Source organism: Nuphar pumila, chromosome 1 (genome assembly GCF_984573655.1).
Source record: "Nuphar pumila chromosome 1, dmNupPumi1.hap1.1, whole genome shotgun sequence".
In the NCBI taxonomy this organism is placed as follows: domain Eukaryota; kingdom Viridiplantae; phylum Streptophyta; class Magnoliopsida; order Nymphaeales; family Nymphaeaceae; genus Nuphar; species Nuphar pumila.
The window spans coordinates 22,958,990-22,972,776 of record NC_143249.1 but is presented as its reverse complement, the minus strand read 5'-3'; the positions used below and the strand labels follow the sequence as shown (position 1 = coordinate 22,972,776).

Genomic DNA, 13,787 nt, shown 5'->3' with positions numbered 1-13,787 from the left:
AGGCGGGGCGGGGCCCGCTTTTCCCCGGTCCACTGCCGTCCCTATATTTGACTCATCTCTTTCTCTCTCTGGTGTAGTTGACCACTACTCTTTCTCGAGTCTAGTGACTCTAATCCACCCATATCTCTCGCTCTCCCTCTCTCTTTGGTGTGGTAGACATCATTTTCTCTTGGGTGCGGTGACTTTAATAGACATACGTTTCTTTTTCATATTTTTCTTATGTTTTTTCACTCTATTTTTTCATGTTATACAAAAAGAGAAAAAATTTCATCTTAAAAAGTTATCGTATCAAAACTTTTCATAGGTATTATTTTTTATACAATTTTTTCTTGCTTCCAAACGCATCCAGTGAAAAAGAGAGGCGAGCCAATAGAGAGCGGAAGAGTGCGAGGCAAGCTTCTGCTTACTCTTGAGAACGCGTCAAAATAACGGAAGCCAGCATCCCTCTCCCTCTCGTCTACTCTTAAGACTCTCTATAAAAGGGCGATATCTAGGGAGAGTGTAACGCTTCTCTGCCTTCGTCAGGCTCTCGCTCTCTCGCTGCTTCTTCGGAGTGTACGTGTTGTAGTTTTTTTTTTTCTCTTGTCTGCTTTTGGAGCATCTCAAGGGTTCGCTTGCTTGAGTATTTTCCTCTTTTGAGAACATCTCAATGGTAGTCCAAATTCATCGATATTAGGGTTTATGAAATTGATTTTTTGTTTTTTTTTCGGTTTTCTGTTTCTTTTTGTTTAGAACGCATCAGTTTTTGATCTGGAGCCTTGGTTTTATCTAATCTAATCCATCATTGGATTCGCGCGTGCTTTTCGGAGCATTTCTGGGGTTCCATTTCGCTCGTTTGTTCTCTCCCTTTGATTGAAAAGTTCATTGGAGATGCATTCATGAGCTTTTTTCGTGTTCAATTTTGTTCTTGTGTCCTCTTCTTGGTTGATGTCAATGTGGGGAAGCATTCATGTAATGTAAATGTCCAATGGCGATGGTCTTCGGAGCATTTCTAGGGTTCAATTCTGTTCTTTCTGTTCTCTTTTTGGTTGGTGAAAATGTAATGGAGCGTTCATGGAAGTGTCAGAAGGTTTTTATTCTAATTGATTTTGTTTAAGGGGTCATTGTTGGTTTATGACTGATTTATTGGTTGGACTTTTTCTTCCCGTCCTCATTAATCTTGTTTGATTTGGGTGGGTTGTTTCCTGATTTGGGGGTTCTGTTATCTCCTTTATTAAGTACTGGAGTTGAGGTGTTTATGCGCATTTATGTATTGCTTGTATGCTGTTGGGGTTTATTGGTGATTGTTTTCTTGGTTTATTTACCGGAACATCTAGCTATTCTTTACACAAGAGCTTAGCATTAGCAGCAAATACTATTGAAGCGTTTCGGGGGTGAAACTCTGCATTTCTATTTGAACGCGATTGAATCCATCTGCATTTCTATTCGGCCCCTTCTATTTTCTCTTTGTTGGATCTTCAGTTTGTTTCCTGGATGATGATGGCCTCTCTTCGTGCTTTCTTTTACCGTCACCAACTTTATACTAACATTAGTATAGAATTACATGGGAAACTTTGTTTTTTGATCTATTGTATTGTCTTGTGAACAGCTGTTTGTCAATGTCTATAAGTCCCAATGAGGAGTATCAATGGCTCTGTCTGAGATGTAGCTGCCGCTTGTCCTACCGAGGTCGTCGTTGGTGGTGCGGGAGCACTGCTCGTCATAGCATTGGACTTGACAGATGGTGGCCTCCAAATCATTTTGCACTTAATGCGACTTGCTGATGATCTGTTTCTTGAAATCTAACAATCTGACATTTCAACACAATAATGTTGGTGACAACTTTAGACAGGATAGGCAGTTATGTGGTTAAACTGTCATGATTTATGTTCATTAGCATAAATTTAGTGAAGACAGAAAAATTTTGGTGCCAGAGGTCTGTACATAAGCATTGGATTGAGTTACAAGAGAAGGGTGTTTTAATTCTTAATGGCGAAATTAGCATTCCTTCCAGGGTTTCGATTTCATCCAACAGATGTAGAGTTGGTCTGTTTCTACTTAAAAAGGAAGATCTGTGGGAGACAGATTCAACCTGATGTTATTTCAGAGCTGGATATCTACAAGTTTGATCCCTGGGATCTCCCAGGTAATGTCCTTGATCAGACCCTTATCTTCTTGCTGCAGTTATTGTTTCTTTGTGTGGTCCGTTTCTGTGGTTATCTGTACTCTTCAAAATTTGTTGATTTGCTTTTCTTCCAACATCAATACATGTGTGGTACTTGTTAGTTTTGGCGTTTCTGGTTGTAATCCTGCAGTCATTAATTGATACATTTTTTGGTAAATGGTGCAGGGAAATCTTGCCTTCATAGCAGAGACCTTCAGTGGTATTTCTACTGCTCACGAGATAGGAAACACGCCAACGGTTCAAGAACAAACCGGGCAACTGAAATTGGGTACTGGAAAACCACTGGGAAGGATAGGCCTATTTGTAATAACTCTCGAGTGGTGGGAATGAAAAAGACCTTAGTTTTTCACATTGGAAGGGCTCCTCATGGTGATAGGACCAACTGGGTCATGCATGAATACAGGCTTGAAGATAAGAATATGGCTGGCTCTAAGGTTTCACAGGTAATTTTCTTCTTTCATCTGTTTCATGTCCACAACGAACCCTCACAGATTTATTATACTTACTATATTGCTAGGTACCTCATCGGTGATATATACGTTATCTGACATCTGCCATGACATTTTATAGGTTTATTCCTCTTATTTGTTAGAAAATATACTTGTTATGAAATCCTTTCCATGTTCGAGTTGGGGTTAGCCATGACCAGTGACCAGTTCATTAAAAAAAGGAAAAAGGAAAAAAGAATCTAGTATGCATATCCAATCACACCCTATCATTTCTATGAGGTTTAGGCTTTGAGATAATGAATTGAAGTTTGAACACTTTGACACAGATCTACTTAATACCTCCCCCCGCTTCTGACAAGCTGCTGGATAATCCCTAATGGGATTCAAACAAGAGGTCTCTCACCTAAGATAGCGTGGCTCTATTGATCTTCCTCATCCAGCCATAGATATGATAAATATGCCTCCCAGCTGTCACATAGCCTGAAATTTATTCTTGTGGCCGTCAATTTACAGCACTAGCTTGCTTCATATGAACTTATTCTCGCACACTATGTTAGAGTGTTAATGAAGTCATCAAGGGAAAATGTTGCTCCATATTGCTGACCACAAGACTAACTTTCTGCTTATGTGATGGCTGGATGATATGCATTTTTGACAGCAGAAAGAAGATACCGGTTTCTAGAAAAAACTAATTCAGATTAGTTTATGCTCCAGGATGCTTTTGTGCTCTGCAGGATTTTTGAAAAGAGTGGCCCGGGACCCAGAAACGGTGAACAATATGGAGCCCCTTTCAAAGAGGAAGAATGGAGTGAAGAATTTGTGGAAAATTTGACTGAACTGCAGTCCTCCAACAATTACAACATTCCATCAACTGAGGTTGTTGAAAATCCAACTTCCTCTTCCATGACTGAGGTGAACTTCTCTCTACAATGTGCACCTGGACATGGTTCCTCCTTTGCTTCTGGGGAGCAATCTGCTTCCCAAGAAAATCCATCCACTGAATATGATGATATTGACAAAATGCTGCTGGAACTCGCTGCCGAGGGTGAACATTTGATTGTATCTGACAATCGCGACGGCCAGTCCTCTTCCAAAGAAAACAACAATGATGGTGACGAGGTAAATCTGGTAGCTTAATGCTTGAAATTAATTGATGATGTCTTTTCATACACAATTTGAGAAGTCTTACAGATATTTTACTTGTAGATTTTGAATAACCCCGTGGGAAGTTCTTTGGGAGAAACACACCTCGATGCTTCAGATATTTATGTTGGCTTGGAAGACATCACCAATCAGGTGAATCTGGGGGACATTCGAGCAATTGACATTTTTGATTTTTTGAGTGGTCTGAAAGATGAATCTGAGTTGCTTCATCGGTTTGATCCGTTAATTGTGGAAGATTCATTTATAGAACTGAAAGATCTCCAGTACCCCATGGATGTGGATTCTTCCATGCTTATAAACTCCAGTGACCCTTCTTGTGCATTTGATATCCCACAGGCCTCTGTTATTTCCTCTGCTAATATGAATAGTGCAATTATGCCTGCACAGGCACAAAACATGTTATGTTCTGTTTCGAATAGCAATTATTTGTTCAAAGATCAGGTTGCAGAGGTATGATATGTTATCCTTTTCCTTACTCTGTACATTTCTTTTTCCTTCTGTTTTGTTTGTGTTCTCATGCCTCTTTCTAATGCTCCAGTTTCATTTCTTTCAGGCTGGTTGTGCTGCGACACACCCAGAAGGACATCAGGTAGTTATCCAAGACCCATCAGCATCACCATATCATGTGGTAGCAGAAAAGGGAAGCACTCCTACATGGACTACTACAGCGGGTATGGTTCACAACCATGGGTGTCATTTATGAATTGGAGAATTTTCTCGTCCTTCTGTATAAACATTTTGTACCATCCTAGTTATTACTTCCAATCCTGTAATATTTTGTTCTTGACTTCTTATTGCCTACCAAGATAGGCTATGACTAGTGTTTTTTCCATTTTTTGTTTTTCTCTTCTTTCTTCACCTTAAATTTTTTCTTAATCTATCAGCTTGTTCCTATGTAGCCTCAGCAAGATGTTCTGCGACCTCTGGTTTAATGTGAAGGCAGAGGAGCAGGTTCTGCTGGTTCTGTTAGACCACTCATGTTACATTCATTCATTAGTTTGTCATCCTTATCATGTTTCATCCAGGTGAAGGGCACGACAATGGGGATGGTGTTAATAATCCATCTAATGGTGGGGGGTCTCTTTCAAAACTTGAAAGTCTATTAGATTATTTTCCTGCTCGTCCCGCCTCTGCTGCCGAGTATCCACTTCTTCCTAAAGAGGGAAAAATCAAGGATAATGTTTCATCCCACAGTTTTATAAACGCCTCAACTGCGATGATCAATCATATGGGTGTGGAAGGAAGTTCACTGTGTATCCGTTGCTGTGATATGGCAAAAGGCAAGCAGCCTGCTAAATGCCTGAGGAAAGTAGGAACTGGCATGTCATGGAGGGGGGTCTTGTTTGTGTTTTTGTTGAGTTCTGTATCTGTGATAATGTGGATTTTGCTTCTTGTACTTGGCTTCAAATTCTTCAGGTGTGTGTGGAAGCTAATCCTTGCTTAGTGGCTGGTTCTGATATCCATACCGTTCAGGAGGTTTTATGTTAGATAAGGTTGGTTCCTCTGATGTCCAGATCGTCTTTTTTTTTTTTGATATTTACATGAAGAAAACCGCTCCCAGGATCAGAGAGACCTAGCTGCGCTGGCTCTGCCTGACAGTCAGCTTGAAGTCCTGTTAGTTTATGGTGGAGCTGGTATCTATTTGGGATCTCCTTATGTTGTGTTATTGATGTCTATGTGAATTCTTGTTAGTGTGTTATTTATATCTGTTTGGTACCTACATGTGCTGTATATTCAATGGCATTAATACAATAATACTATGGATTCTTTATTCATACTTGCATGTTCATGCCTGTACTTAGATCTGATTGTGACATGAATCCAATGGTATTATGGATCCTTCATTCATGCTTACTTGTTCATACCTGTACTTACATCTCATTGCTGTGAGAACTAATGTGTGTGTGTGTGTGTGTGTGTGTGAGAGAGAGAGAGAGAGAGAGAGAGAGAGAGAGAGATGGTTTGACTCAAGTTTAGGGTATTATGCTTAAAAGAAAGGGATCCTACTTGTTTCTTGCATATGCTGCAATGTTGTCAAATGTAGGTTGTGAACCAAAATCGATTTTCACAGAGATCGGCCGATTCAGCCTCGAATTTGAATTGGGTTGAATTGGCCGATTTAATTTTTTTTTAAATAAAAAAAACATACAAAATAAAAAAATCTAAAAATTACAAAAATAAAAAAGGCTGATTCAACCCCGATTCAACTTGAATTGGGCCAAATCAGCTCGATTCTGCAGACTCAAGGTTGATTCGGATGATTTTTAAGTATGGCCTGATTGGTCCCTGAATTGAATCAATTTGGAGCCCATTCGATTCAATTCGATTTCTGGCAACATTGATATTCAGTGTTCTTGAACTGGGACCTTCTCGATTAGGGATGCTGATATGTTAGAGTTCCAATTGGGCTTCAAGTCAGATCTGACCCATATTATCAGATCCTGGTAGCATATAACTCTATATTCAAATCTGGGTTTGATCGTGAATAAATATGGTATGATTGTCAAATATAACTTGTAATTGGTCAGATATCACTACAAGAAAATTGTCAATTAGCGACGGATATTCGCGATGGATTTTTTCCATCGCAACGTTGTGGCGGATTAGTGTGAGAAACTAATCTATCGCTAAGTTGCAACACACGCGACGGTTAGCGACGGATTTGCCGAATAAAGTTTTTTCGTCGCTACGTAGCGACGGCGTTAGTGACTAAAATCGTCTGTCGCTAACTGGTCATGTAAATTTATGATGGTGTTGTGACGGAATTAGGCCGTCGCCAAATCTGTCGCTAATTTTTTCGTAAATCCCTAATCAGCGCTCTTTTTTCTCTTTTCTGTTTTGTCTCTCGCCCGCCTGACGCACTCCTCCGCCGCCCGACGCACTCTCTTGCCCGTCGCTCAACGTCTCTCAGGTAAATCCCTTTTTTTCTGGCAGGGGGGGGCTGCCCCTTTTATTTTTTCCAGCAGGGGGTCGCCCCCTGCCTCGTTTATTTTTTTCGGCAAGGGGGGTGACCCCATGCCTCATTGTTTTATTCGGGCAGGGGGGTGCCCCCCTGCCACTTTTTTTTTCGGCAGGGGGGGTGACCCACCTGCCTCGTTGTTTTATTCGGGCAGGGGGTCGCCCCCCTGCTTTTCCGGCAGTGGGGTCGCCCCCCTGCCTCGTTTGTTTTTTCCGACAGGGGGGCGACCCCCTGCCGCGTTTTGTTTGTTCCGGTAGGGGGGCGACCCCCTGCCGTGTAGTTTTATTCGGGCAGGGGGTCGCCCCCTGCTTTTCGGCAGGGGGTCGCCCCCTCTGCTTCGTTTGTTTGTTCTGGTAGGGGGGCGACCCCTGCCTCGTTGTTTTCTTTGGGCAGGGGGTCGCCCCCCCTAGATTTTTTGGCAGGGGGTCGCCCCCCTGCCACTTTTTTTTTCGGCAGGGGGGGGCGACCCCTCTGCCTCAATGTTTTATTCGGGCATGGGGTCGCCCCCTGCTTTTCCGACAGGGGGCCGCCACCCTGCCTCGTTTGTTTTTTCCGGCAGGGGGGCGACCCCCTGCCGCATTTTTTTTTTCCGGTAGAGGGGCGACCCCCTTGCCTCGTTGTTTTATTCTCTACGGTTTGATGCTCAATATTTGTTCTTTTTTTTTATTACAATTTTGTATGCTTCTCTGCAATGGTAAGCCAAATGTAGCATCTCATTTAGCACTCTTCTTTCTTATTTTTTGAGTTCTCGTTTGCTGTTGTATGATGTTCACTTCAATCGCCTCATTCTGCTCATTTCCATTTTGTTGGCATTAATATCACCAGCCATGTTATTTTCATTTGGATATCTTCAGCCATGATCGCACATTTATATAATTTAGCCTTTTGCATCTAGATATTGCATCGTATTCCTATGCCTATTCATTTTCATTTTCTGTTAGTATTGTCTTTGCATTACATTTTGCCTCTTTATTTCTTCTTTTAGTCACGTCTCTGTTTCTGTGTATTGACTGTTATGGTTCATATACCTGCATTTTCATTCAGATTCGTACTTCGTCGCATCATTCCCCTTCTCTCATCTGCATCTTTCATTTTTATTACATACGCATTGCATCACTGCATCCAGTGTTCTGATTTTCAGGTAAGCCCATTAATTTTCTATGCTCACATTTCATTACATTCTCTGTATGCAATGTATGATGTTTTAGTTTAGCAATACCTACGTAATATTTTGCTTTCTAGCAGTTGTTTCATTTCATCATCTTGCATGCGATAGAGCCCCGTGGCTGATTTGACGCCATTCACTTATTTCTCTGTGGATGTTAACATATGAAGGCTATTGTCTTATTAATCAAACACCCTCATCATTATAAGCTTGAGCCAAAATGCCTCATGTATTGGTCGGGTAATGGATCCATACCCTTTTAGATTCCCTTCCCTACACTAAACTGATTCTGGTGTGAACCAGAACAAATAAAGTCGACATCATATTGCCTTTTCTGGTGGCCCACTTGCTACCTCAACAGACTAGAAAGGTAGGTGCCATGAGAATTGAATACCTTGTTCATGTTTCTTATTTGCGGTAAAATTAGGATTTGTTGAGCTAATATTGGATGTCTTGGCTATAGTTTCTGAGTTATCCTAATTGGCTGAGCATCACTTTTGTTAATCTTTGGCACTGATAGGCTACATATAGTCATCTCTTCATAGTAATATCTTGTCACCACCATTCGCTTGCGTTCTTGCATACAACATTAGTGTGTCATTAGCTATTACATTTAGGCTTCACCTTCCCTGCACTACATAGTTTCACAATAATGATGCATCTGCATAGCCACTATAGTGCTCTCCCATTTCGCATTTTGCATAGCATCTCATTTGACATTTTACCTCATATCATTGGATGCCCTGCATATTACATTATATTTACGTTTCCATGAGCACATATAACATACATTCTAGTTCCAAAATAGTCCATTAGCTTTCCTTTTTCATATTTTGTGTTTTGCCTTATGCTAACCTTGTTTTGCAGGAAAGATATAATGTATCAAGTTTTCTTTCTAGATTAAGATTCTGTCATTTTAAATCTAATGAGAATTCTTTACATTTCAGTCCTAGAATAAAATGTATGAGTATGTATACTTTTTTAGAAATGCTTGTTTCATACCATTTTTCTTCTTTATTCCAAAAATTTCACGAATGGAAACACGAATGACATGTGCACCATTCTAATAAAAGGTGATTAAATCCTAAGTTGATGATTTACATCAATGGTCATAGTCAAGGTGTGAACAAAACTTAGGATTTTCATCTTTTATGGAATAACACTGGATCTCTTTTCAAAAATCATCATATTTTCCAAATATTTTCTCTCTTTATCAGAGTTTAACTTAAAATTAACTCAAAACATATATCAATGGTCACAGTCAGGATATATTGAGAGTTAATTTCATTTTAAACCCTATAAAGGCACCAAAATATGTTTTATTCTTCACTTGAATTTAAATACAATTATTATATAATATATTTTATGATCATAGTCAGAAATATATTATATCTTTAATGTTATTTCAATTCATTTAAAGAATGAAATACACTTTTCAAAATCCAATTTTAAATTCTTTTAATTCATTCATCATCTAGGATAGAATTACATCATATTTTCAAAATTCTTTTTCAAAATCTATGTGATTTTTTAGAATATTTTCAAATATCTTCTTCATTTCTCAAATCAATCTTCAATTTTTATTTCAATTCATCTTTCTATCTCATTTAAAATTCAATTTTAAGGTCCCATTTGACTTTGAAAATTCAAATTCACTCCTATATTCCAAATTCAATCCAACCCAACTTCAAAGTTCAATTTAACTTTGAAAAAATTCAAATTCATTTTCATTTCCAATTTCAAATTCAATTTAGCATTTCAGATCAAGTTTCAAAGTTCAATTTAACTTTGAAATTCCTTATTCATCTTCTAATTTCAAAACTCAAGCTTCAAATCAAGTTTATCATTTATTTTTCAAAATCTTTAAAGTTCTATTTAAAGATTGAGTCTTGATTCTCAATTTAAAATCAAGGTTTTGAGATTGATTCTGAATGTATTATAATACTTGATTTAAATTATTTGAATGTATTGAAATGTATTGCATTGATGTGAATGATTTGAAACAATTTGAATGTATTGCATGACATTTTTTATTTGTTAGAATATGGTTCGTGGAGCTTACAGTGGTCATTCATCCAATTGTAGTCAGGCTCAGCCTTCATCTTCACGGACACCTTTGATAGGTATATCATTTAACTAATTGGATGCTTGATTAGTTGAAATGCACATTCTGAGAATTTCTAACATATTTTTTTACAGATGATGTTTCGCTTGTACATGATCTACCTACACCAGTTGATCATACAAGTCAGGAGCAAACACATGATGCAGAGTCTTCTCAGTGTGGCACAAGAAGACTCATTCGAATAGTGTATATCGATAATCGACCCTAAGTATTTTATTTTCACTTATTACATATCTTATAAATATTGTATATTGATATTTATTGTGTACCAATTCCTGTGTAGCACGGGGTTTGAGCCACAAGAAGCAGTACGCAATATTAGGAATTCACTACTTCAACATCTACCAGGACCGGTCGCTCAATGGAAAGAGTATCCAAAAGAGGTGATAGACAAATTATGGTCCTCATTCACGGTATGCAGTTGTTTGTCATAGTTATTGTGTTTCATATTTAATTTTTTGTTATAGTCATGTCTACTAACTTTCTGACAATATATATAGGCTTCGAATCGCTTCGCGACTACGATGGAGGAAAATGATGCAAGGAAGGTGTGGCAGAAGGTGACTGTCAATCGATTTGCAAACATGTTGCACAATATGAAGACTGCAGCAAAAAAAACATTTGGCGAAATAGATGATCCACTACAGTGGAAGAGTCATGACCCTATTACTGTCAGGAGAGATTATTGGGAGGGAATGTGCGACAAGTGGGCAGGGGATGCATTTCGAAACCGCTCAGCGAATGCTACACAAAATCGAGCAAAAATGCTCGAAGCCCATCTACACACAGGTGGATCTAGGACTTTTGGGATCCACCTGAAGAAAATGGTAACTCATCAATATATATATTGTCAATTTTATAAGTATTGTTGCAAACCTGTTAACAAAATCTTTTATCATTTCACTTCGCAGGAAGCAGAAAAAGGAGACATTGTGCCATACAAGTATGTGTTTGTTGAAACACATAAACGTAAGACCAAGAGAGAGTTCGTATCAGAGAATGTGAGAACGACAATGGTATGTATTTATTGTATTAATAATCATTGTAATATACAAGTTATCATAAATATTGTAATTCTTAATTATTAATGCATATTGTAAACATTATTTTGTAGGAGGCATATGAGCAACAGATGGTAGAGCGATATGACGATGACTCTACTCAGCATCCATCATTTGATCCTGCAGCATGGGTGACTGCAGCAGGTGAACCCAAAAAGGGTCATGTGTTCAGGTTTGGGAGTAATATGAATATCTCACCAGTCGTTGCTTCCTCCAGTCACGGCTCACAGGCTTCTCCCTTCGACATCAGCTCCAAGCATCCTATTTTTTTTGTGATGATGTACGTCAGATCGTTAAGGACACAATGTGTGACTACTTCCATGAAACAATTGTTGACGTTCTCCAAGATGAGTTTAACAGTTTTTACAGAACAGGGAAACTTCGATTGCAGGTGTCTCTCAGGTATGAAAGTTTCATGTGATATATTGCATGTCGTTAGATTTCATATAACTTTGATTGCCTCAACTTAGGTGCATTGGATATAATTTATTTCAGTATATTTTGTTTATCAATACTGACCTTTTATATAATATTTTTACTGCCTTTGAATACATATGAGCACGATAGAATCACATATACAGTTTTTTTACTGCCTTAGAACACATATGAGCATGATAGAATCACATATACAGTTATTTTACTTCCTTTGAACACATATGAGCATGATAGAATCATAAAAACAATTTTTTTACTGCCTTTAGAATACATATGAGCATGATTGAATCACATATAAAGTTTTTTAACTGCCTTTGAACACATATGAGCATGGTAGAATCACATATACATTTTTTTTACTGCCTTAGAACACATATGAGCATGATAGAATCACATATATACTTTTTTGACTGCCTTAGAGCATATATGAGCATGATAAAATCACATATGCAGTTTTTTGACTGCCTTAGAGCATATATGAGCATGATAGAATCACATATACAATTTTTTTTACTACCTTAGAGCACATATGAGCATGATATAATCACATATAAGTTTTTTGCCTCCCTTAAAACACATATGAGCATGATAGAATCACATATACAGTTTTTTGACTGCCTTAGAGCACATATGAGCATGGTAGAATCACATATATAGTTTTTTTACTTCCTTTGAACGCATATGAGCATGATAGAATCATAAAAATAGTTTTTTGCCTGCCTTAGAACACATATGAGCATGATAGAATCACATATACAGTTTTTTTTATTGCCTTAGAGCACATATGAGCATGATAGAATCACATATAGAGTTTTTTTGACTGCCTTAGAATACATATGAGCATGATATAATCACATATATAGTTTTTGTTTGCCTTAGAACACATATGAGTATGATAGAATCACATATAAAGTTTTTTTACTGCCTTAGAGCACATATGAGCATGATAGAATCATATATACAATTTTTTTGACTGCCTTACAACACATATGAACATGATATAATCACATATACAGTTTTTTGCCTGCCTTAGAACACATATGAGCATGATAGAATCACATATAAAGTTTTTTTATTGCCTTAGAACACATATGAGCATGGTAGAATCACATATAGAGTTTTTTTTACTGCCTTAAAACACATATGAGCATGATATAATCACATATATAGTTTTTTGTCTGCCTTAAAACACATATGAGCATGATAGAATCACATATAAAGTTTTTTGATTGCCTTAGAGCACATATGAGCATGATAGAATCACATATACAGTTTTTTTGACCGCCTTAGAGCACATATGAGCATAATTGAATCACATATAAGTTTTTTTTACTACCTTAAGAACACATATGAGCATGATAGAATCACAAAAACAGTTTTTTTACTGTCTTTAGAACACATATGAGCATGATTGAATTACATATAAAGTTTTTTTGCCTGCCTTAGAACACATATGAGTATGGTAGAATCACATATACATTTTTTTACTGCCTTAGAGCACATATGTGCATGATTGAATCACATATAAGTTTTTTTTACTGCCTTGAGAACACATATGAGCATGATACAATCACATATACAGTTTTTTTACTGCCTTAGAATACATATGAGCATGATAGAATCACATATACAGTTTTTTTACTGCCTTAAAACACATATGAGAATGATAGAATCACATATAGAGTATAATTTATTTCAATATATTTTGTTTATCAATACTGACCTTTCTTTTCTTATGTAGGTTGTTGGCGATAATCAGCGTAGTGGAGTTGAAGGGACAGATCAAGACAATGAACAAGAGGACGCACAAAATCTTGGCGATGATTAGATTCATGTGTTGAATTTGTTTTACCTTCTTTTTGTTTCAAAAATATAAATGTTGAATTGTAAATAATTAGAACTTGCAAATTTTAAAGTGGATCGATTAATTGTTTTAGTTTTCTTTTATATATATTTTGATGTGTACTTTGTTTTTTATTCAAAGGAAATATAAATTGTACAGGAAATATAAATTGTATCACGAGAAATTTGTTTTCAATATTTAATTTTCAAATATTTTTTTTATTTTCCTTGTTTGCGACGGATTAGCGATTGATATATCCGTCGCTAATTAATACTAGCATTGAATGTAGCGACGGATTAGCGACGACTATAAATCCGTCGTCAAACCAAAGTCGCCGTATAGTAACGACGACCTTGCGACGAATGTTGGCATTCGTTATTCTATCGCAACTTAGCGACGAAACTGGCGACAGATACAGTCTG

At 37.5% G+C, this 13,787-nt stretch overlaps 1 protein-coding gene across 2 annotated transcripts; it reads left to right on the top strand.

Annotated features, from left to right (window-relative positions):
- The first annotated feature begins 494 nt into the window (after positions 1-494).
- On the top strand, positions 495-5,552 carry LOC149848328 (NAC domain-containing protein 17-like). 2 transcript variants are annotated; one of them, XM_090011133.1, is made up of 7 exons: positions 495-555; positions 1,589-2,125; positions 2,330-2,607; positions 3,328-3,732; positions 3,820-4,227; positions 4,331-4,448; positions 4,803-5,552. In XM_090011133.1, the coding sequence occupies exons 2-7, from the start codon at positions 1,969-1,971 to the stop codon at positions 5,219-5,221; spliced, it is 1,785 nt and encodes a 594-aa protein (XP_089867259.1). In that variant the 5' UTR covers positions 495-555; positions 1,589-1,968; the 3' UTR covers positions 5,222-5,552. The 2 variants fall into 2 exon arrangements, with proteins under 2 accessions (XP_089867259.1, XP_089867267.1); XM_090011141.1 differs by lacking the exon at positions 4,803-5,552 and adding an exon at positions 4,677-4,799.
- The last annotated feature ends 8,235 nt before the right edge of the window (positions 5,553-13,787 follow it).